This window comes from Pyrgilauda ruficollis, unplaced genomic scaffold, assembly GCF_017590135.1.
Source record: "Pyrgilauda ruficollis isolate IOZ18807 unplaced genomic scaffold, ASM1759013v1 scaffold38, whole genome shotgun sequence".
NCBI lineage: Eukaryota > Metazoa > Chordata > Aves > Passeriformes > Passeridae > Pyrgilauda > Pyrgilauda ruficollis.
This window is the reverse complement of record NW_024525267.1, coordinates 2,776,095-2,801,228: the sequence shown is the minus strand read 5'-3', so window position 1 is coordinate 2,801,228 and position 25,134 is coordinate 2,776,095. Positions and strand designations below refer to the sequence as shown.

General features: G+C 44.7%; 1 protein-coding gene across 1 annotated transcript in view; it reads left to right on the top strand.

The window, feature by feature from the left end:
- The first annotated feature begins 271 nt into the window (after positions 1-271).
- Positions 272-25,134, top strand: part of CCDC85C (coiled-coil domain containing 85C) — a 109,930-nt gene continuing 85,067 nt past the window's right edge. The window contains exon 1 of the mRNA XM_041476330.1: positions 272-1,187. Within this exon, the coding sequence (XP_041332264.1) occupies positions 476-1,187 (712 nt within the window). The 5' untranslated portion in view covers positions 272-475. The remainder of the gene's footprint in view (positions 1,188-25,134) is intronic.

Sequence of the window (25,134 nt, the reverse complement as noted above, 5' to 3'; positions counted from 1 at the left end):
CTCCCTGTCGCCCCCAGCCTCCGGGGCAGTGGGGGAGCATTTTTTTATTTCATTCTCCCCTCCCCCTTTGGTTTGTGTTTTCTTTTTATTATTATTATTATGGGGTCTATGGGGGAGCAGAATTTCCAGGAGGGCTGAGCCATTCCGGGAAGGCGCCGGCTCCCCCACCGCTCCTCGGCAGCGCCGCACCGGCATCGGCCGCCACCGCGCCGGGCTCGGCCCCACGTCGCCCCGGGGCTGCGGCCGCGCAGCGGCGGAGCGGGGCATTATTATTATTATTATGGGGTCTGTGGGGGAGCAGAATTTCCAGTCCGGCGTTGCTCTTCTTCCTTGTCCAACGCTCGACGGAGAACTATAATATTTCTTCCCCGAGATGCTGCAGTGATTTTTAGTTATAGGAAATCAGGCGAACAAAATCAACTGAGTAACCTGAACCATTTGTTACCCTGTGAGAGCAAACGCAGCCTAGGCACAGATGATGGCAAAAAATTCCATGGAAGGGTCTAAAGAAGACCTGAGCAAAATTTCGGAAGAGGAGATGCTGAGATGGAGCAAGGAAGAGCTGGTGAAAAGACTGAGGAAAGTGGAGAATGAAAAGATGAACTTAATGGTGGAACACGGCAACTTGATGAAAGACGTGAACCGGCGGCTGCAGCTTCACCTGCACGAGATCCGGGGGCTGAAGGAGGTGAACCAGAAGTTGCAGGACGACAACCAGGAGCTGCGGGAGCTCTGCTGCTTCTTGGATGACGACCGGCAAAAAGGCAAGAAGCTGTCAAGGGAATGGCAGCGCTTCGGGAGGCACACGGCCAGCGTGATGTGGAAGGAGGTGGGCATGTACCAGCAGAAGCTGAAGGACCTGGAGGCGAGGCAGGAGACCCTCCTGCGGGAGAACGTGGAGCTGAAGGAGATGGTGCTGATGCTGGACGAGGAGCGGAGCGGGGCCGGCTCGCGGAGCTCCATCGACAGTCAGGCCAGCCTGACCAACCTCAACGGCGGCTCGGCCACCAGGGACGTGGGGGACGGGAGCAGCACCTCCAGCACGGGCAGCGCGGGCAGCCCCGACCACCATCACCACCACCTTCACCACCACAAGGCCGGCGACAGCAAGGCCGGGGCCATGCGGAGGTCTATGGATGACCTGTCCGCGCCCCTTCACCACCGGAGCATCCCCAACGGCCTCAATGGTGAGCCCCTGCCCCGCCCTGCCCCGCTGGCCCCGCGCCGCCACCCCCGGCATGCCCGGTCCCCCTTGGCGGTGGCGGGAGGGACTCCGGGGAGGGGGGTCCTGGCCATTCCCAACCCTGTCCATCCTTGGTGACCTCTTCGGCACAACAGCCCCGGGAGCCGGGGACGGGCACCTGTGTGCGGGGTGTGTGTTATCAGTGCGTTAACTGTGTTATCGATGCCCTGGGCTGAGGGTTGGAGCCTCTTTTATCTCTAGCAGGGCTGGTGTTTGGTTTTGTTTGTTTGTTTTGGGTTTCTATTTTGACAAAAATCAGCCTGAGTTTTCAGGGTTAAATAAACACTGATTGTGTTCCTCCTCTTTCTCTCCCCCTTATATATTTTGGTTTATGTTTGGCTTGTTTGTGTGCTAGTTTGATAAGACTGATAAAGATGGGATGAGATTTTGGAAGCATCTGATGAAAGTTCAGGTTTGTCCCACGGAGCATCACCTGTTAGCTCCACAGGCTCTCAGGGCAGGCTGGCTGTGGAATGCTCAGCAGTTTTGGAGAGCGGTAACTCGGCTTTCCCCTGTCTCCACTTCAGAAAGAGGAGTTTTGTTTGTAGAGAAGAGATTGCTCTCGAAGGGACGCTGTGCTCATGATTTTGTTCAGGCTAGTCATTGAAGTTAGAAAAAAGCTCCACAATGAAATCATGCCAAGCCTCCTCTGGCAGTTCATATTCAAGCAAAGTTTCTCCTGTTGTCTAATAGTGATCAGACATTAACATAACATTGGGATGTCTTTAAAATGGAGATTAAAAAAAAATAAATTAAAACCAACAAGACCAAATACATGACTTTTAGAAGGAGTAGTGTGGTCAAGAGGATTCAGTAGGAATGAAACCAGGCAGCAATTAAAAAACTTCTTATATATAAGACTACTTTTAATGTTCTTAATCCTTTTTTCCCACCAGAGAGGGCTATTTTCTTTGTGGAGTGTCCTTTTCCCACCTCTAAGCACACAGAGGGGGATGGAGCCCCAGAGGTTGGCTCTGATTGATGTCAGCAGTGGATGTGCTTACCAGATAACCATGCTCTCAGCTCCCAGAGCTTTTGGTGTTCTTTTTTTTTTTTTTTTTTTTTTTTTTTTGGTGATTTGTGGCGTTTATGTCCCAAGAGACCTGAGAGCATGGAGGATTGATCAACTCGTTTCACAAGTGTTCATCCATGAATGTGCTGTTTGCAGTCCTGTTGCCTCACTGTGTGTCTCAACTCACGGCTGGAGATGTTCTGGCCACCTTGCCCAGTAGTCAGGGATTGCTGGTTTCAAGGGTGATCCAGTCACCAGATGGTGCATGGTACAGCAAACATCTTTAAATGTTTGGTGTGGAATTTTTTAATCTCTCTCTCATAGAGCTGTGTAAATCAGAAGTATGTGGTTTGTAAATCTGCAGATAGCTTCTGCTCTTGACGTGACTTGACTTTATTTTCATAAAGCATTGCTCTCCACAGAGGCTTGAAGAGCACATGACAGGTATTGAATGTGCTGTTACTGTTTTTTTTTATTGAATGTTACTGTTGCTGCTGTTACAGAACAGAAGGACTTCACAGTTCTGGTTTGTGAACCTTAGACCGTGTCCCTTTTAGGTGTTGGGAGCTGAATGGGACAAAGCCGTTACATTCATCTGTTAACTCAGGGCTCTTGGGTACACAAAACATAACCTTAGAGCTGTCCCTTCAATCCGGGCTGTAGGCACAGTGGGATGCTTCACCTGGGATTCAAAGTCGGCCCTGTCAGCACAAAGAGGGAAGCCTCTGCTTTCAGAGCTCGGTCCTCATTGCGCTGTGTGTGGGACTGTGCTCAGCAGCATCTTTTGGAGGGGACTGAGAGCCGAGTCTCATGTCCTGCTGTAGGAAAAGAGTAGGAAAGGGAGGGTGACCATCTACACACATACGTGCTTCCATGCGTGCCTTTGCACGCCCCTTCTCATTTCCTGTCCCGGAAGGATGGGTATGGGCTCGAGCGTTTCAGACGTGACCTTTAGGTTTGGGGGACTTCTGGTTCTGGGGTGCCTGTGGAAGGTGGTCTCTGTGGGAAGAATTGGAGCTCTTTCCTGTGAGCCAGTGCGGCTTCATTTCTGTGGTGCAAAGGAGAACATCAGCACTTTTAAAGCTAATAATCCTTGTAAAGATGTAGACAAGCCTGATCTCTCCACTTAGGTAGTGAAGCTGTAAAATTACTTGAATAGTTGTCATTCTCAGATAGTATCGGTATTCAGCAAGGCCATTTCCCTGACTGTGCCTTTGGAAATGCCTCTCAATACATATGCAAATACAGGGCTTATCAGGCCCCTTTTTTTGACTGACAGCAAGAAGTTTGGGAGGGGTGTTTGCCTGGGACCTAGCAACAATTCTGTTAAGCCTGTGACGGTGTAGAGGAGCAGGGTAGGAGCAGGTGAACATGAAAAACCACTCCAGTGAGTCAGGTGGGCGGTGGAGCTGTCACGGAGCAGCCCCGCAGTGAGCATCCTGCCGTGTCTCCTGCTCCCGTCCCTGCTCCCGTCCCTGCCTTCCGTGTGTGCAGCCGAGATCTCAGCCTTTTTGTGCTGTCCTCTTGGTGAGTTGGGTTTTCCTCAGAATAAAACAGAAGGAAGGCAGAGGAAAGAGAGTGCGTGGCCTTTCATTTTTTGGTTGTAAGCTTGCTGTTGTCTCATGTCTTTAAAGCACGGAGAACTAACCAGAGGCTGAAACAGGGACTGCCCGGCCAGCTCAGCTGATACTGAAATGAACAGCCCTGTGTGCTTTCTGAGGGAGAGGAGGTGGCTGAAAGGGATGCAGTGCAGAATTTAGCACCTGTAGTAAGAACTCAGCAGAAGCTTTGGACAAGTGGTGGGAGCAAGGTTGCTACTTCTGAGCTGCTTGCTAGAGTATTTTTGTTTATGGAAAAGCTGGAAAGTCCTGAAATTGGGAGCTGGAAAATGCAGAACTCTACTGTCCTGGCTAATGGTATCCATTGAGCTTCACTTGTTAAGTGCTTTTCTAAAGGAGTCTGGAGTATTGTAGCTGTTAAAACACTTGCAGGAAGGTAGGTTTTTGGTAGAATCTTAGTGAGCAATGGTGGGCTAAATGTTTCTTATTTTCTGTTCAGCAATCCTTGGAAGGGAGTTGTTGAACCAGGGCTTGATTTATTGGCCCCAGTGACCCACCCCAGTGTGAGGTGATGAACTCTAGATTTGTAAGGTGAATTCAGAATAAATGGTGTAAGTGCAAAAACACCCCCAACCCAACTGGTGGTCCACCTTTACATCACTTTTTTGAAGTCTATTTACTTCTGCAAGTTGTCTTTCAGAAGCTGATGATTAATTATTCGCTCATGGAAGAGCGAATGGAATTATAACATAGTGTGAGAATGGCTAACATTAGAAGACATTTAATCCTGCTTGTTGTGAAAGTGAGAGGTATGGTCAATCTCTGTGTGCATGGGGACCTGGGCTGTGGGACAGGGGCACCTCCAAACTGTGTGATGGAATCTGGCCAGTTGCCTCTGTAATGATATATCACAGTTCTAAACCTACCCAGATCTAGGACAGAAAATTGAGGCACAGTCACCGTGTGTGCTTGTGAGTGCTCGTGTGGATCTCTGTGTTCACACAATCTTTCTGCCCATCCAGCTTTAGACAGCTCTGTTGAAGCAGCTGCTTGGCTCCTGATGAAATTAGGTTTGAAAAAGAGCATTAAAAAAAAAAAAAAAAGTCAGGCACATTTGGTGATATTTATATTAGCGTGACCTGGGGGAAGAAAAAAACTCTCAGGTTTATTCCCACAGGATATACTCCTGGACTGTGAGGTATGTGGGAACATTGGGAGGAGTGACTCAGAATTCCCTGAGGCCAGGGCAAGGGCCTCCACCGGTTTTAGCCTTATCTAGATCTCACTGGGACAACTGTTCATCCATCTTCGAGCCTGGAGGCATACAGACTCGACTAGCCTGTGCCCTGGACAAAATCCTGTGCATACAGGCAAAGCATTTAGGCTTTAGTTTTATTTCACACCCATCAACTGAAGTTATCTTTAGAACTTCACCTTCCACTGAAACAGTTTGCTCTAGGTTTCCAAAATGGACTGGGTGGTTTCCAGTGTCTCTGACTTTATTCCAGTTGGGTGAAGTGTTAATTTTGATGTTTTGTTTTTATAAATTATTGAAAACATCAACAATTAAAAAAGTGGTCAGGGAGGCCCAGAAAAAAGCTGTGGGTACAGCAGATAGCCTGTAGTAGCAGAGATATTAATCTATGGCCTCTTGTTGCTGTCTTCTCCAGTGAAAGAAGAATGGTTTCTCTGGGTGAGGGTGTGGGAAGATCTCTCATTCTATTGATTCCCACTTGTAGATGTCCACATATTTACTTAGAGGGTACAATATATTGCAGTGAAAATGGTGGCAGAGAGAAATGGCTGTTCTCTGTGGGTTGGTATTGATTGGTAATGAAGCTGCCCTTCTTCGCACACCCTTAAGGCCAAAAGACTGTTTTATTAGTGTATTAATAATCAATATACTTATTATTTATGATGGCATATTAATGAGACCTTTGAGATGAGAATATGCAGGGGCAGAAGCGAAAGATGAGGTTCATCCCATTTAATTTAAGGTATGTCCAATATGGGCTTTAACATCTGCGTTCCCTTGGACATCCTTTATTGGCCACGTGGAGAAAGGCACTTTGGTGTGATGATTTATGTGAACTATGTCTGCATCAAAGAGAGCAGAGTTGTATGCTGGTTGTGCTCTTTCCCTCTGCTGATGCCTGGTCAGCTCATTCATTTGCAACTGTCTAAAACCAGATGAGATCAGCCCGGTTCCAGCTCTTGTGCTGACCATTGTCCACTTTTGCAGTGCTCCTGTCCCATCTCTGGTGAAAGAGAGGAAATTGTCTTTCTCAGCAGCATTCAAATGTCACTCTCTTATAATCCCACACTTCATGGGCAGCCCAGGTCAGAGAAAGTCCTGTGCTCTGTGCTGGAGACCTCTCAGACCTCAGTGGCTCCTGCCAAGCTTAAGCACAGGTTTGGTTAGTTGCCCATTTATTTTCTTTCTTCTATCAAGAGCACTTTTTATCCTATGAAAATGGGTTTAATTTTTTTTTTTTAATACTGCTGTTTTTAACGTGTTGGTATTTTTGGTGCTGTAGGCTGCTACATACAGACTCCTTGTGATTAAGACAGGAAATCAGCTCTGGGGAGGTACACTTAGATAGATGTAAGACCTCTGGAGAGGTCTTACATCTTACTGCTTACTGCTGTAAGTTCAATGTGTTCTGCTAATTGGCTTATCAATGCTGAGGTCTCAGATATGAAGGGTACAGCTTGAGTTTCTTGTAGCCAGTAGTCATTGGCCACTCATTCAAAGGACTTCCATGGACTGCTTCATTTGGGGCATCTTTGTCATTGTCCACTCCTGCTTTCTTGCTGGGGCACTGCCTGTGTGCCAGCCTGCTTGGCTCCCAAACTTCAGGGTAGCTGGTGTCCCTGAAAACAAGGCTCAGGATGCTTAAATTAAAATTGGGCCATATCTGGAAATATATTCTCCATGGTAATGTGTTCTAATTTTGTTTTCCTCTTGCGTATTATATAGAGATATCTTATTCTCAGCTGTCCTTTTGAAGGAAAAAACCTTGTATTGATTAAAAGACAATTTTCTATGGGCCTTTGATGGAATTATCCACTTACTCTTATTGAAAGCAATCAGAGTAAGGAAAGTAGCCTGTGTTGGTTACATGTAAATGATTTGGTCCTCTGGGGACATTTAATCAAATAAAGCTGAGGATAAAATTAAATGGTGATCTAATGAAGTGGCAGGCATGGGAACCCAAAATGCAGCCCTGGCAGGTGTTACACCTGATGTATGTGTGGAGAGGAGAGGCATGAATACCAACACTGTCTGAAGCATTGCATCTGAAAGCTGAGGGGTTAATACTTTGTGGGGACAAGGGTGCTTGCATCCATGCAACCTTGGGGATGCTGGGGGCCTGCCCTGGGAGGTATTGGGCTTTTTAGCTGCCCCACAGCATGGCTGTGGCCTTGCTTGCATCTCACACAGACATTTCCCTGGCAGGGTCTGCTGACATTGTCCCTCCAGACAGCCCTTGCAGCTTCCTTCTGTATGGGGCTGCCCTTTGGAGATGCTCTGGGAACAGAAAAATGGACAACAGCTGATGGTAGGTGAGATGGGGTGAGGTGCTTAAATTGGCCAAAACATCTGGAATACATCAGGTGTGGAGCGAGGCTAATGAGAAACATCTAAGCCCATTTAAAATTCAGCTATAATGCTTGAACCCAGAAGGTTGATGTTCTTTCCACACTCACACGCAGGCCTTAATGCATCCCACTGCAAAACACACAACACTGCTCGCCTGGAACAGGGAAGGTTTGGAGGCTGCTCATCCAGTTTTCCTGCGAATTAGCTGCAGCTGGCTGGGTTTGCTTCTGCATTCTGTATTTTTAACCTGACTTTTTGTCTGCCAGCCAGAATTCATCCTGCCCTGTCGCCAAATGTCATCATCCCCTTGTGGTTAACTTGCTGCAATTCATGAAACACTTGGCTGCCATAAATAGTTATGTGCAGAGGTTCCTGTGCACGCGGAGCGGGCAGAGAGGCGCAGGCAGCGCTGCTAGGCACTCGCACACGAACATGTCCACCAAGAGAAAGTTGACCCACTTCTGCAAATAGATAACTCCTGGCAGAAAAAGTAACACTGTCTCAGAGAATCTATCTTCCCCTTGCCTACTGAATTGTGAAGCAAAAAGCAAGCCAGCTCCATCTTCTGAATTAGCAGTGATGTGAGCACAGTACTCCCCACTGAAACCAGGGTGCGTAAATCGGCCCTTGATCTGAGGAGGGCTTAAAATGGCCACAATTTGGTCGTGATTTTTTTTTTTTTTTTCAGTATAATGAAAGCTTTTGTTAGTGAACGAGGTGCATGGGGTTCAGGACTCAGCAGCTCTTAGGCATTAGGAAACATTTATCACCATGGCAATTGAAGGCTGCTGGGCAGGTTATTTTGAACACTTTTCTAGTGACTCATGTCTGGGTCAAGTCATTTATGCCAGGTTACTTTAGCCCCTGTACATACAGGTATATATAGTGTTCCTTCCCTTAAATTGTTTCTTGCCTTGCTATTTTGCTTCTCTCGGGGAACTCATTGCTTGTTCTGACTTATGTCTCCAAGGTGGTGGTGCCAAGTGTTCACCTTGCTCAGAGCCTCTTCTGTAAAGGGTCTTTATGACCTAAAGTCCTTGTGAAGTAGATTACAGGTTAGTTTTGACTGGCTTTGAGACTTCACAGATCTTGCAGTGAGATTGAAGCAATCCTAAATCTGATGTGAGTTATCTCATTGTCTGCTCGGGCTCTCCTGGGGGCTTGTGGGACAGGATGTCTCCTGTTTGCCTGGGGAGGCTGTGGTGGGAGGGCTGTCTGCAGCAGAGGGAGCACCGTCGGTGAGTGTCGGGCTTATGGCATCAGGGCTTTGGCCAGCTGCACGCTGCAGTCGCAGGGTGACACGCTAGCTGTCTTCTGTGGTTGTGTCAATGCCGGCTTGCTGGCAGAATCAGTTCAATCAAAGCTGGAGTGCTCTGAAAAGCCCTTCAGACTTTGCTCCATCCTGGAGCTCTTTGCAGTGACACTCAGGACTGCATGCTGCTGCCTTTCCCCCATTTCATCCCAAACTCCTCTGCTGCTGGGGTTTCATTCATGTACAGGTGCATTTGAATGTCTGTGCGAGGTGAAAGGTGAAGTGTGTAGAGCAAGTGGATGGAGAGGGCTCAGGCTGGGAAGCAAGAGAATATACTTAGCTGCTCTTTCAAACATCTCCAGGACAGTAAGATCAAACCATCTCCAGGGGCGCTTATGCCTGGGGGTTTGACAGCTGTGTCTGACCTGTCCCTGTATTCCCAGGACAATGAGAGCACCCGGTGTGGGGAAGGCTGCAGAGCAGCTGCCCCTCTGTCCTTGTCCTGTAGAAGATCCATGAAGAGGAAAGGAGCAGGTGAAAGGAATACTCAGAGTAGAACAGCAAAACCAAACCATTGTTTTAGAAGAGAAAAGACAGCATTTCCAGTCCCCAAAGTGTAATATTTCTATGGAAATAGCAGGAAGAGGCTTGCTGTCAGTCTCTGATCTAGTGGGACTGACTAGATGTTGTTTGTTCTTCCCTACATCTTCCATCATCTCTGGATCATCTGAAGACAGGTTGCTGTGCATCACAAATGCAAGATTCCTGGTTTCTGACTTTTGATTAAGTGCTAAGCAGTCTCTGGAGGACTGGCATCTATCTTTCATCTGCAGTTTTTTACTTGCTAAGGTACATTTCTCTCACTCTATGACACTTATTGATAATCCCTTGTCCTTTAAATGCCACTTCTGTTATACTCTTCTCCTGGCTGTGACTTTATATGAGGCCATGGTCTGTTCAGTGGTGTGGTACATGTCAGTGGCCAGTGAAGTTACTGTGGGACACTGTTGGACTTGAATGAAATTGAGACTTGGACTCTTACACATGCTTTGGTATTTTTTTCAAAGGAAATCCAGAGTGTCTTTAATCCCCAACAAGGGAAGTAATCTGTCCTGTGTAGGCAATGTTCTGCTTGATTTTTGTGTTGCCAGAGGACTACTGCTGGTTATATACATGCAGGAATTTACCATTTTGATGTTGATGTTTTCACTATTTCCCCTCCCCATTTTTATTTTTAATAGGATCTAACAAAATAGGTTCCAGGACAGTCTACAAAAAAGTCTACTGTTTTATGCCAGAGTAACATCATCAGATACTAACAGAGTATCAGTAATTAAAAATAACTAATTTTGGTTGATGCTGAATCTTTTCCAGCTCATAACAAAGGTGTTAAGAAAATCTTATTTTAATGTACAATCTTAAAGGGCTATTGTGATGCACAGTATTCTTTTGTCTTCTTGGTTTCCTTTTCTTATCTCCCTTACTGGGATTTACAGTCTCATATTTATCTATTTCCCAGCAGCTGAATATAACTTTGATCTATGCTTTGGATCTACAGAGCTTTTAATCCCTTTCCACTGAGTTAAAAGCTTGTTTGCTGCTGAATGTGATACATAGTTACAGGTTATATGATCTTCACCAGCGGTTCATGCATTGCACAGGGATGGCACATTGTGAAAAACTGATAAAATGTTCCCTTGTTCATTTTCATGATTGCCGCTGAAACCCAGCATGGGAGTGAGTCAATCATTCACTCCTGGTCAAACTGCTGGTACAACTGTCCTTTGCTGTTACAAATACCTCTGCACTTGCTTGCTTTATTTCAGTTATTCATTCATTTCCCTGTGATGCTTATTTTTGAGGCTGCAAACCAGCTGAGTATTTCAGTCAGTGCAGCAGCCTTTCCATCTTTCAGTTTCGCTAACATTTAGAGGGTTTTCCTTTTCCGTGCTTTTAACACCTTTTAAAAATAGGAATAAATTTTTAAAGCCTATGTGTTTTCCTCTTTGATGTCTTGAAGTATGATAATATATGTCTTTGTGGAGATCTGTTCTGGAGTGGCTGCAGTTTCCACCTCAGGAGCAATAATTGTTTCTGCAGCTCTGTCCTCCAGGCCATGTGGGTGTAGCTGCACGTGTGTGACTGTGTTCAACCATCTTCTCAAAGTTGTTCTTTTCGAGTTTTGGTGCAGCTGCTTGCTTCCTGGATTCTGAGCAATTTATTTCAAAGTCTCTCCCGTGCTTGTCTCCTGACCTCTTGTAACAAAATGTAGTCCTCTTTTTATGACATCAGTTAAGGCTGTATTGTTTTAGATGTAAGCTTTAAAATAACAAAAGCATGGATGGTTCTGCAAGTTAGAGCACTGAACTGGGACTCAGATTTGGAGTGCTGTCTCATTGTTACATGGCTTTCTGGTGTAGTCTTTTAGCTAAATAATGTGATTTGTGGTTCTCCTTTTATACAACCAGGATAATATATTTCCTTTGTCTTCTCCAAGTTTATTGTGGTGCTCAACAGAATTAGACCCTTACCTCAAACGGGGCCTCTGACCATTGCTATGATACCAGTGATAACAAGCAGGTTTTGAGTTATACTGAACTAGCAAGGAAGGAGACATCTTTAGAGTAACTCCACACATTTCTAATTCCCAATTTTGGAGTTGCTTCAAATCCTGTTTCAGTTTTACTGGGATAAAAGCACTTTACATGTTGGGTTACTTCCCTCTGTGTTGAATATACTTCTTGGAACCACAGGATGATGAAGTGTGGTCAGTCTCTTGCCACTATAAAAAACCAGAAACTTGTCAAATAATAATTCTCTCAAATGAGAAGATGAGCAAATTAGATAAAAAGCAGGGTTTGCCTTTCCACAAACCAGACAAGTGCAGAAAGATGTGCTGCTGTCTCAGTGACAGGTTACCTTGATACCTTTCAGAGAGTGGACACAGCATTTGTTGTTATTTCAGCTCATCCCATCTAGGTTGTCCAGTTGCATATCATGTTATATATGTGTATTTAAAATGTTTATCTGTCAGCCTAGTACAGTTTTGACTGAGGTGAAGAATCACAGCTGTGAAGCAGAAGGGTCCTGCTTTTCACGTTCTTCCCCATGTCACTGCAAAGCAGTGGTGTCTTTGCTGTAATTGCTGAAGGCACTCTTCCTCTTTCCAGTTAAATTCTTACCTGATCCCTTGATTGCTTTATTTCTGATGCTGGTAATTTGGTAACTCCTAATAAGTCCTGACTGAAAAGTCATCAAAGTCATTCTTGGGTGTGAACTCAGAGTTTCTTAACCACATGGGCTTTTATTTCCATTTGCGTGGTGGAATTGGGAGGGAGGATCTATTTGTCAGAGTATCACTGACGCCTTAGAAGGGTGACAAGACCACAGTAACTCTTCCTAGGCAATTATGTATGAAAGGTTGTCAGTATGAGTAGTATGGGAAGTTAAAAGCCTTAATTTTCATTTGGAATTGAAGCCCTAATGACTTTCCACTCCCACAGCTCATAAAGACCATGCTTCAGTTTTGACCAAGAAAGAAAGGGGAGGGGATATCTTTTATTTCAGACTTTTTTTTTGTGCAAAATTTTTATGAAAAACAGATTTATGAGTCACTGTTCTTTGTATAAAAGATGACTACTGGGGTATGAACCTCAGAAAAGTGACACTTTATGGCTTTGCCACTAGCCACACAATTTTGCTTTCTCTCTTTTCAATTAGTTAAGTTAAACAACATCTCAGTTTGAAAAGACTAATTTTATTCCTGTTTGTTGTTTGCCTTTTACACTAATTATTTTCTCTATGTAAAGCTAAACAGCAGAGAGGGGAAGAGAAAGGATCATCTCAAATGAATGCGCTCTAATTTTCAAAATGATGGGTGTAGATCCTGTGGGGTTAAGTGAAGTGTTGTATTCAGTCACATCCCTCACTTGCAGTGTAGTAAGGAAGAGAAACTGGATCACGCAAATCCTTTTGTTAACTCTAGGAACATAATTAACTTCCTGTGGAAATTTGTCCTTTAAAAACAAGGCTTTTAAAAGCCCTCTAAACATCAATGTTGTTTAATCTGTGCTTAAAAGGAAAGCTATGTTTTTATCCACTTCTGTATGTTTTGTTGTTGTGTTTTTTGTGGTTTTTTTCCCCAAGAAATAAGGGAGCATTTAGTAGCATCTGCTGCCTAATGCAGGTGAGAGCCCAGGGCAGGAATGTTGGTAGAGGTGGCATGTGCAGGTCCCAGTCCTGCTTTGGCTCTGTAGGTCCAGAGCTCCGATGGTGGCAAGTGATCCACTGCAACTTTGTGTTTGTGGGTCCACCAGGGATGTTGAAGGACATCTTCTGTTCAAAGCACAGGTGCTCAGCATTTTTGGAGTATTAAGTATTCTGAGAGTGAATATTGTTCATTCTTGGAAGTGGCTGAGGTGACTAACTAATTTTTTTGGCCATGGGGCTGTATTCTTGAGAAAGCATCACTCCAGAGCTGTAAATGCCCTCTGTCCATAGCAGCATAGGTCAAACAAGTTTTATGATCCCACAGCTGTGGGGACACGTTTGCTTAGAGACCTGCAAGACGCGGAATGGATCATGTAAACAGCAGCTGATGCAGTTGTTGGAAAAGCCTCTATTTCTTCTTTCTTCTTGTTACAGCATCTTGGCCATGTCGGACAGAGAAGGTTTTCAGTGGAAGATCTGCTCTCCTGTGCTTCATTCTGCCTTCTTTGGATAAAAATTACAGGACTGTCCTTTTTAAATTTTTCTTCTATTTGGCAGTGCAAAGTGAAGGAAAGACAGTATTTTTGGGACAGCCTTGGAACTGCCCCTGTAAAAGGAATGCTGTATAAAGAGTAAAACTCCCTGACTCTGTTATGTTCAAGGCTGGCCATATTTGAATTTGATTTTTTTTTTTTTTTTTTACAGGAGAGATTTCATGTGTGAATTTAAATCAAAACTGTGTCATGCACAAAGGGACAGGCTTCTTCTGTTGAAAACAACATCTGCAGAGCTGGAGGGAAGGGCTGGGCTGCATGGAGTATGTGTCCTGGCATGGGGAGCCACAGAGTTGCTGACTTCCCGGGGCTGCTGTGGGAGGGTAGGGAGCAAGAGGGCAGTTGGGGACAGAACTTTCATCAGGCTTGTGCTGTGCTGGGGGAGAAGATGTTCTCAGTGTGTGAGGAATGGGCAGCAAGAGCTGCCTGTCTAGCTCAAGATGGGGTTGGAGACCACCACAAAGGGATGTGGCAGCAGCCGAATGAGGGGATGGAGTAAATCACTGAAAAGATGTGGTTTGCGAGCTGGCTGTTATTTTTAACAGCTGATTTTGTTGAACTGGATTGAACTCCCTCCAGCTCAGCATTGATGATGGTGCCTGGAGCTATAAAGATTGTATTTTGATCAGCAAGTCAAAAGCAAGTGCACCACTAGTTATGAATACATTTTCAGAATTACAAGCAAAGGAGATCTCAGAATAATAATGGGCAGAAAAAGTTGCCTGAAGGAATCAGTTTCCTTGATAAATGCTGGAAGAGGTGTGGACTTGAACTTTGCACTCCATCCCATATCAGCTTTTCAGAAATGTGCCAACAGATCTAGAATCTGTGTTTTGAACTTGTTAAAATCCTGAGTAGACATAATGCAATATGGCAGGAAAACCAATAATGTTGAGGTTTTGAAAACACAAATGGTTCAGTTGTAGATGTGTGATGTGGGTTAAAAAGGGGCATGTGTGTCCTGTGCTGTATATCGCTGACCCAGTTGGTTATTCAGTGATGAATTCTGATCTGGATGTTTCAAATGACAGATCTGGGTTCTGAAGTGCTGATGATTAGATTAAGACAGTGTAGTAAACCTTAATGGTGCATGAAGAGCTGCTGCTGGATTTGCAGTAATACCTACTTTTCTGCCTTAGAACAGCATGAATAATACTTTATGGTTGTATAACTCCTTCCAGACAAGGAGTCTAGGAGTGCTTTGTAAACGCTAATGAGTTTGGCCTCATAGCATATTTATAAGCCTGAGAAGAAGCATTATTCCCCTTTTTTACAGTTTGGATGTTGACTAGCCTAAGTATGCAAAGAGCAGGCAGCAGAGCTTTCATCTGCTGACCCTCAGTTCTGGGCCTTATCTGCAGGACTCGGTAGGCTTCCTAAGTGTGTCTGAGGCATGCTCAGAAATTTGCTGCAGATTCATTCCAGAGAAAAGGTTGGGTTTTTTTGCAAACCTCTGAGTGTCCTTTGTAAAGCGTAAAGCGTTGTAATTATTTGATGATAATTTTGTGCTTGCCGTTTTGTTCTACAGCAGCAGAGATTGAAATTAATCCTCTACTGGAATGAAATCAGATTGGGCATTATGAATATTGTTTCCTTGCCCAGAACAAAGAGACTTAGTTAATGTGAATGCAAACTTCTGTTATCTTTACGTGGGAGTTGCAGGTGGGTAAGGAATGTGAGGTCAGAAGGATTGGGAGCAGATAATTGCCAGTGTCAAAGGGCAGCGAGAGTGATGGCTGTGAAAAACGCCTTGCAAAGTAGGTGGGATCAGACACTGCAATGGGCACACACAGATCTTTCCTTAGCATCTTTCTCAGATGTTCATCCCAGAATGTCTACATTGTTTCTACAGATTTATGTAGTAGGATGTTCTGCAACATAAGCACCACGTGGATTGTAGATAAATTTTGTAAATATTTTGGGTGTGAATTTAGTGTTTGGTGACACATGCTGTAAAGACAGGTCTAGAGGGATAAGTCCCTCTTTAGCTGTAGGATAAGCATATGCAAGCAGACATTTCACATAGTGCTTTCACATCCCTAACCTGAAAAACTGCTTCCAAATCTCACTGCTTTTTCTTGGACTGGAGACCAGTGAAGATCCCAGCAAAAGAGTCTGTAAAGTTCTAGATGTGGAAGTGGTGATCTTCATGATGTGGTAGAATTAGCAGCATTTCTGGTCTGATAGAATCATAAAATAGTCTGGGTTGGAAGGGACATTTAGAGATCATACAGTCCAACCCCCCTGCGATGAGCAGGGACAACTTCAACCTGATCAGGTTTCTCAAAGCTCCATCCAAATTAACCCTTGAGTGTTTCTAGGGATGGACATCCACCACCTCTCTGGGCAATCTGTGCCAGTGTTTTACCACCCTCATTGTAAAAAATGCCTTTCTTAGATTTAATCTAAATCTACCCTCTTTTAGTTTATAACCATTACCATTATCCCTGTTGTGTCCAAAAAGGCCCTAATAAAGACTTTGTCCCCATCTATCTTATAACCTCCCTTTAAGTACTAAAGGCTGTGCTGAGGTGTCCAGGAGCCTTTTCTTCTCCAGGCTAAACAAATCCAACTCTCTCAGCTTTTCCTTATGGAGAGCTGTTTCAACCCTCTGATCATTTCTGTGTCTCTCTTCTGGACCTGCTCCAGACATGGACAAACAAGTCCATGTCTTCCTTTTGTGAAACTGTGTTCAGTGTGTTGCTGCACTTCAGACCTGTGTATCACTAAGTTAAGTGCCATTAAAGCAGTTGCCTCTTCCTTATGACTGGACTGTGATTTCAGTCTGATTCTGGTATATTAAATGCTATATTGGCATGTGATTAAATGCTATATTGGCATGATTTTTCCTTATCTGGCTACTTCTGGAATGCAGCTTAGTCTTAGCTCTTCAGCACAGAACAAAAGCTTTCCTGAAACTGTTTGCACATGGCTACAAATAGAAACCTCAGGTGATTAGCAAGAGGTTTTGGCAAGTCATGCAGATACATGAGCTATTTCAGTGTGTGATGTGGCATCCTTGCAGAGCTGGGGGCAGGAGCATCCTTTAGGGAGGCTCTAGTTGACTGTGCAGTGCTTAATCTTTCTAATACACCCCATAATGTGTAGTGGAAGATCTAGATAATGCAAGAAAACAGTTATTTATCTGGGATTAACCTACATAAAACATTTGCATTGAGCAGAAACTAGGCCAGAATACCACTCAGTCTGATGAGGAGTAGTTGAGGGACCTGAGGAAAAGGAGGCTCTGCTCCTTATTGCTCTCTACAACTGCCTGGAAGGAGGTTGGAACAAGGTGAGGGCTGGTCACTTCTCCCAGACAACAAGCAATAGGAAAAGAAGAAAGTAGCTCAAGTTGTACCAGGAGAGGTTGAGTTTGATATTAGAAGAAATTTCTTCAGCAAAAGGGTTGTCAGGCATTGGAACAGGCTGCCCAGGGAAGTGGTGGAGGCAGCATCCCTGGAGGTATTTAAAAGTTGGGTAGATGTGGCAGCTGTGAACAAGGTTTAGTGGTAGACTTGGCAGTTCTGGTTAATGTTTGGACTCAATGGTATTCAAGGATCTTTTCCAACTAAAATGATTTGATAATTCCATCGTCCTATGAATTGCAGTGTGGTATACCTTCTAAAATCAAAAGAGCCTTTGTGGTTCTTTCAGTGAGTGGACATTAGCTCTGGATTTTGTCTTAGTACCCCTTTTTTTAGTTTGTACCCCTTGACTTAGTACTTGAGCTTAGTGCTACAGTCTATGTGTATTGATGTTCTTGTATTTAAAAAAAAAAAATCGACTTTAGCCTCCCAACACCCAAACAAACACACCAAATAAGTAGAGCACAATTAATATAATCTTTTTAATGAACAGGTTGGCTGGTTATCAGTACTCTTTATGAAGAATAGCCTGCCTGTTTTTCCAAACTCCTGCTCTGTTAGTGGTGCACAAGGCATTCTCCTGAAGATTTATTATGGTAGGAGCTACAGAGTAATCCTTGGTAGATAGATTTATACATGTGACACTCTATTGAATGGGAGATTTATACTTGGCTATTCCATTGCTGCTCATTACCATATGATGTTTCATTGAATGCAATTACATGTCTGCCTCTACTCTTTAAAGTCCAGAAAGGTTTTGCAATATTACTATCTCCCTCTGCTCAGCAGAGCCTCACAAAGAGGCACTTTCCCGTGTGATGGATGGGGTTTGAGGGTGGCTTTGTCCCTGGTAGGCCTGGATGTGTGAGGGAAGGTGGGTTTTGGCTGTTAGCAAGACTCATGGAGCTGTTGTGCTGAAGGTGTTTGAGAAGTTTTGCTCAACTTTGCCTGAACTCTCACAGATCTGCACTGCAAAACTGACCTGCTCTTATAGGTTGTTAATTGCGAAGACTCTTGTAATTTCTACAGGTTTTAACGAGGTGTAGGTCTTTCCTCATGATGAATTTAGTGTAGCATATTCATTACACCAGTTCAAGATCACAATATTTTCTCTGACGCTAGAAGAATGATTTAGATTTTTATTAGCTGATATTTTTCACCTAGTTTCCTTGGCCCATATTTTACTGTTTACTGCCATTATCTGCTACATTTTTAATCAGAAAACATGAAATCAAAATAATATTTTTCCTGCTTTAGAAATCAACGCGATGTAAAATCTTTTCAAAACTATGCCCTGAAGCAATGGGGTCTGCTAGGTATTTTATTTAGTGCAGATATTTTGTGAGACACCTTGGCTACACTGAGGTCTGTGGCAAAACTTTCCTTGGCTTTGAAAGGACTGGGACTTTACTTTTTATTTTCTGTTTGCCTGTAACTTTTCGTTCCTGGCTATCGCATATTACATCTTCAATGATTTCTCTTCAACGTGGCTTTTAGAAACCATGACCTTTTTTGTCCATGGTCAAGCCCTGTGTTGCTGCGCCCCTGTGCTCTGAGATCTCATTCATAAACATCTCTCCGAGCAGGGCTCTTTATCCCGTGTCCAGGGATGCGAGAGAATCCCGAACAATAGCGAGGCTGAGACAAAAGCCGGCATTGTGGAGAGGGCGCCGAGGCGGGAGGGCTGAGAGGCCCGGGAGCCTCTCCGGGCCGGGACCATTGTGCCCCTAATTGGATTGCTGCTGGTGTGGCCGGTCCGAGGGAGCGGGACCCGCCGGGAGCCGCTGCATTAAACCCGGCAGCCATTGGGGGAGGCAGATGACCTTTAGAGTCCGTGTTGTTGAGCGAGACCTAATACGGTGCAAATGCACCAGGTTGCAACTTTATTAGTGATTAGACCCAGAGATAAGCCGCAGCACGTTGCCTAATCTGCAGAGTCTAATTCCAGGCATTGAAGCCGGGGATGCTGATGCACCCGAGCGCCTGCTCAGGCCGGGGGAGCTGCGGTGGCTGCAGACAGCGTGAGAGGGAGTTTCTGAGGGACCTGGGTGTGCTGATCGGCCCCTGCTGAGAGGGAGTTTCTGAGGGATCTGGGTGTGCTGATCAGCCCCGGCTGAGGGGGAGTTTCTGAGGGACCTGGATCTGGGGCAGGTTCTGATCGGCCCCGGCTGACAGGCAGTTTCTGAGGCACCTGGGTGTGCTGATCGGTCCCTGCTGAGAGGGAGTTTCTGAGGGATCTGGGTCTGGGGCAGGTTCTGATCAGCCCCTGCTGTGGGGGATGTTGGGGCAAGGAGGCAGCCACAGAAAGTGTGGAACTGGGGGTGGAGTCATACAACTGGTGACTTCAAACCCAGCTTAACATTTGCTACAGCTGATCAAGAATATTCACACTGACCAAGGGTTGCTCCTTTTGGACAAAAATAAAGGTGCAGGCTATAGGCTCAAAGTGACTCGTAGAGAATTTAAGAGGGAAACAAGCTCTTCCACATTTCAGTTTTTGCATCTGAGGCTGTTCCTGGCACTATTCTGAGTTTTTTGTCATCTTTTTAGAGTGGGCTCCCTTTCCTATGATGCAGGATAATGTCTTAGGTGGGTTTGGCCTGTGGTGATTGATCCATGCTGGATGTATTAGTCTGTGACTGAATCCTAGCAATGTGTCTGCATGAATGGTGGTGGAAAATGTCAGAGGTTGCAGGCAAGATGAATTACCATAGGCCAAGGGCTAAGACAGCACAGCAAGTATGATGCTGTGGTATGCTCTGTTATTGGATTTCCTCCAGGGACTGCTCTTTGAGGAGCTTGGCCTCATGGCATGCTGCAGAGACCTGCTGCTTGGTGCCATCCTTCAAGCATGATGTGGGAGCCTCCAGTTGGATCGTATGCAGCTCTTGGGCTGTGTTACAAATATATGCACTGAAACGTTTGGCAGATTCACTCTGCAAATCCAGACAAGCCCATGCAGCCCGAACTTTTAAATCTGTGGCTTGGAAATCTGCCTCTCAGAGCCACTGCAAACAGCCTTGCTCTGGACTCTCTTGGATGGGATCTATCTTTTCTTCAGACCCACCTAGACAAGTACACAAATATGATCTAAGAAACTAGCTTGCTATTAGCCAAATCCTCAAAACTTTGTTGTTCAGAGGAACTGGTTTTGACCTTTATTTGGGCAAATGGGTATTAAGCTAATCCCACCCAATCTCTGTAGTGACAGGATGACCTATTTCTTTTTAATCTTATAAAATTAAGTTGTTAAAGTTACTGCATCTCACTGTTTTTGCCCCTTGCCTCCAGGCAAAACCCATTTGGGATTCCTGCTTCTCTAGTTTTTCTCTTAGCCCTTCCTGTGTTTTGACTTGTATTTTGGAACACCTGGTTCTGTATTTGGGACTGAAAAGGGGTGAGAAGCCCTCATTTGTTGTAAGAGAAGTATCACTGGGCTAACATACACCCCCAGGCGGTGGCAGGCCACAGAAGTTAGAGATTCTGGAGAAACCAAAATCTTGTCTTTGTGCTGTTACATTTTTTAGTTTGTTGGGGGGAATTTGGAGATGTTAAATTCTCCAGTGGTCTGTTCAGGACTGGGAAGTGACCTGGGCAAGGCCTGCCTGTAGGTGAGACCTTCGCAGGTCCCAGGTCAGCATCCCTGGCCCTGGGAGAGCACTTTGTTGGGTTTCCTTGTCAACTTCCCTGTGGCTTTGCATTGTTTTCCCTTTTATCACCCAGCCAGGGCTTGTTGTTGGACCTTTGCCTCCAGAGTTTTGGAGAGAAGCCACTGACTTCTCTTTCTGTCCAAGGCAGCTTTGCATTAACTACTCTTCTTCTCTGTTCAAAAAAGTGTGAATCAAGAGAAGTTTCTGTTGCTTTAAGTAAATGTTGGACTGGACTTGATTTTGTGAAGTCAAAATCTGTGAATAGCAAATGATACAAACTAAATATCTGGTGCCAGGTGGCCTGACCAGGCCATTTGGGCATCTTACCCAGAGGTGTAAAGTGGATATTGTTCCACCAACCTTGTGTTTCATGCATCACCTTCCCTCAGGATAGGTTTGCGCTTTGTTCTGGAGGTGCTTGGAGAAGGTGAAGCAGGAGCTGAAGCAGAGAAAAGTTGCTCAGCCCACAGCTTGATGCCTTGTTTGTGGTGGGTGATGTGTGAAGGTTTCCTGGACAGATGCAAATTTTGGATTTGTATGTCTGTTTTTGTTTTCTGCTTGCATGCTTTACTCCAGAGCAGTGTTAGTGCTGCTGTAGACACCTCCTATGCCATAGCTCCTGCTGTAGCTGATTAGAGCAGGATTGTTCCTAAAGCCTCAAGAGAAGCCTAAAGCCTTCTGCCTCAGAAAAGGGGAACTCTAAGACAGCTCGATTGTCTTAGAAGGTGGTGTTGTGTCTTCTTCCCACCCACTTCCTTGGCGATAAGGACAGCAGAAGCAAGACACTTGAGAGAACAGCTTGTATTGGTCCTGTGAGCAAGCATTCATGTCCTGGGAGGAGGTTTAGTGAGCAGCAGGCTCCTGAGCACCTGCTGGCAGCTCCTTTCTAGGAGCCCCTGGTGCTGCATCCCCTGCTGCCAGCTCTCAGCCACCCGCACTGATGGGGGCTCCCAGCACCGTGGGGTTGGGGAAATCCTTTGTTTGCTAATCTCCAGACAGTGTAGCCTTGGTTAGATAAATCCATGCCTATAGGCAGCTTTCTGGGGCTCATTATAATACTAATTCAGTTGAATTCCTAATTAGAGACCAGTGGTTTCGTGTAGGTATTTGAAGTTGGTGTAACTTTCTTAGGGTGGAGGAATCATCCACTGAAAGCTGCTTTGAGGACAGAGGCAGAAATGAGATTCAAATCTAAAAAGGATGTCTATAAAATAAAACATCCATTGTAAGTGTGTTGTATAGCTGGTGTATTACTTCAGATCAGCCAGGGTTTGGAATTATTATTTTAGTTGACATTTTGTGTGCAAAAATTCCATAGATGAGGAGACACCTCTACCTTGAAATACTAGGAAGGACAGTTTTCAAGTCCAAGTCCAGTGTTTCTCTGTTGGAGTAGGTGAGAGGGCTGCATCAGATAATTTGAATTCTGATTAAATAAAAACAGGCTTCAAGAGACAGAGAGAATCCAAAACAAGCCTTGTCTGACCCCTTGATAACTGTGGAGAAATCCAAGCAATGCCCCTCTTTGACCATTCAGGGTTGGATATGTCCAGAACAAACAGAACAATAATTAATTATAGCCCATGTATTTTAATTTTGTAAAGTGGAAGAAGCAATCTGTCTACACTGTACCATGTCCTGGTTAGGCTTGTGATCTCTTCTATTTATATTGCCTCTTCTATTTGAAAGGGCTGCTTTACAAGGGTTTAGTTCAGGGAGTATTTGTGCATGTGTTTTTGTGTTGGTGTTGCACTCTATCATTGCTGTAATGGGTCTCTGGGGAATGTGATACAATAGTTAATGCCAGCTATGCTGTTAAATAATAGCTCTTTCAGGAAGGAAGTGAAGAATAATTTATGTACAGGAAAACAGAGCAGGTATACAGAGAACAATAAAAATAGATAAGCTGTGATTTCATTAGAACAGTTGAGCCAAAAGTGGCTTGGACTCCATGATGCCTACTGGTGCCCTCCTGCCTGCTTCCAGCAGTGACAGCTCTGTGAGGATGCTCCATGGATGGCCTGTGCCTGGGGCTCCAGGGGCTTGAACACTCAGGAGGACACAGTGAGGAGTGGGCCAAAACCCAGAGTTTTTCAGCCAGTGCTGAGATGTGCATTCAGCAGCCCAAATGCAGTGTCCTTGCCAAAATCCTGAACTGGTTAGGGTTTCAGGAGGGAAAGAATGTTACCCCTAAGTACAATTCTGGTGTGAGGAGCACTGGTGCAGTTTGTTTATACAGAGAATGGATTATAAGCTGTGACCTGCCTTTTGATTGTACCAATATGCTCACTCTTATCTAAATAGATTTGTGCATTAGTGTACTTAATTATCTGCTGGACACTCTCAACTTTTGTTTGGATAGCCTTCCTTTTGTATTTAAATATAAATAAATACTGATAGAGTAGATTGGACTCCATGTGGGGCTATGGCTTGAACAGGAGTCTCTGCTGTGGCTGGGCTCCTATGAGCTCCTCAAATAAACAGAGACCTTCTTGAGCGCTACCGGGAGTACTCCCCCACCACTCATTTTAAAAGTAACCTATAAATCAAAAGCGTATCACTCTCTTTCCTCTAGCATTTCACTTTTAGAGGTGGTTTACTTTTGCAGTGCACAGCTGAAATGGCAGCTTTTGATTAGTCCTTGCCTTTACTCACAGAGATGTATTATTTAAGTGTAAATACATTTGCACGAGAAGTGGTATCCTATGTCTAAGCTGTTGGCAAGTGATCACTGTTTATCTTGTCATAGAAACTTCTTACCCTTTCTGCAGGCTTCACCTGACCACCCCCACCTCCCCTTCCCTGAGCCCCAGCCCCTCTCTCCCCATTTCATGTGTGGTGGCCTCTCAAGCAGAGAAGGCATGAAAGCAAAGAAATCCCAGTTGCCATCTAGTAAAGAAACAGACCACCTATGTGATGGAGCACCTGGGCATGTAGGTCAGCAGTATATTTTGAGAATGTGGATTACCTGTGGTGGAATTACTGCTGTTTCTGTTCACATTCCCATATGACAGGGGATGGGATAATGCTATCTGGTACCTCTGGCTATAGCACCACTATCGCTTTTCTACTGAACTTCAGACGGTAATTTTAAACCATGGGAAAATATTTTTTCTCTTTGAAGAGTATTGTTAGTCACTTGAAGTCTCCTCCCTTGTTCCTGTGCTGAGTGCATCAGCCCTCGATCAGATTGCGGGGAGCCCAGGATTCCCTGGTGCTGTGGGAGGGGACTGCCCACGGCAGGGGACAGAGGGGATTGGCATTGCTTTTCTTCTGGGTTTGACTCATGTGATTGTGCTGCTCTGTGTTTGTGAGGGCAGGAATGCGACAGACACTTTTTGAGTTATTCTTGGATCAGATTAACCAACATTTCAGAAGAGAACTTCTGCAAATTCACAAATTACAGTTAGGTCAAGAAAATACTAATTGCCTGCAATTTTCCTTCTGCCCCTTCTCACCTCCCAGCGTATCTGTGTTCCCTCACTGAATAATATTCCACCTCTCTGGAAATGTAGTCAAATGACTGCATGAATTTCAAGGGAAGTGTCATTACAGTAAAAATGCTTAGTGTGTTATGTACTGCCAGGTGTTATTGGCACAGGGGGCAAATCTGCACTTTAACAGATCCTTGGCTTAATAAAGAAGTGAAAATGATGCCTGGTATCTTGGTTAGTTGTTTTTTTTTTTTTTTTTTTTTTAATGGAAAAGCTATCCCTGATCTCTTATGAACAATGCACAGTCACTATAAAGTACTTGCATTTCAATAGTACTGTTTTTTTCTCTCAGTGCTGGGTTGAGGAAGATCTGATAATGCAATCCAGGGTGGAAAACCTTGAAAACTTGAGCTGTTAAAATAAAACACAACGTGCTGTGTTGTATTAAAAGATAAGGCTACAAAGGTGTGGTGCTTATTTTTGTGGGTTTTTCTTTTCTAGAGGCAAGAGGTGGGTTTGACAAAGTCAGAGCAGGGAGTGGCGTGGAGGCAAATTTGTTGCTGGTGGAATTGCGCTCGTTACGATTGTGTGCTACCAGGCCATAGATCCACTTACGTTTGTTAGAAATATTAGGTCTCTCCTAGAAGATAATGAGTGATGGTAGGAAGCAACTTGTGAGATTAATGTAGTATCTTTTTTGAAGCTTTCTGCTTTTTTTTTCTAAGCTCCTGGGAGCTGTTTTCACTGAACACCTCTCCAGTCCCAGGGAGGGTAAGGAAATCCCCGCCTGCAGCCGGGTGTGTGCCAGGCGTGATGTTGCCCTTACAGTAACAAACCTCCAAAAAAAAAAAAAACCCCAACAAAACCAGAGCTTGTGTGGCTTCAAAGGAAAGGCAGGGCTGCGGCAAGGGTATGCTGAGAATCTGACCCTGGGAGCACAAAGCCAAAAGGGCAGTGGCAGGAGCAGGCTACAGCCATCCCAGCACAGCGGCTGTCAAGCTGTTTGTTCAGTTGCAGTTTAATTAAAAGCTGGGGTGGTTGCAGCCACATTGTTATTTATTTATTTATTTGTGCTGGTAGAAGCTCTTCTGTTTAGGAAAGTTTAGGTTTCTGGAAGGGAAGTGGTCTGAGTGTTGAAGAAGCTTTTCTAAAGAATAGCTTGTGGCATTGCCTGCTCTCCAAGGACCTCAGTCCCATCTTCTTTGGTGGGCATGGTCCAGTGATAATCTCACAGATACAAAACTGACAG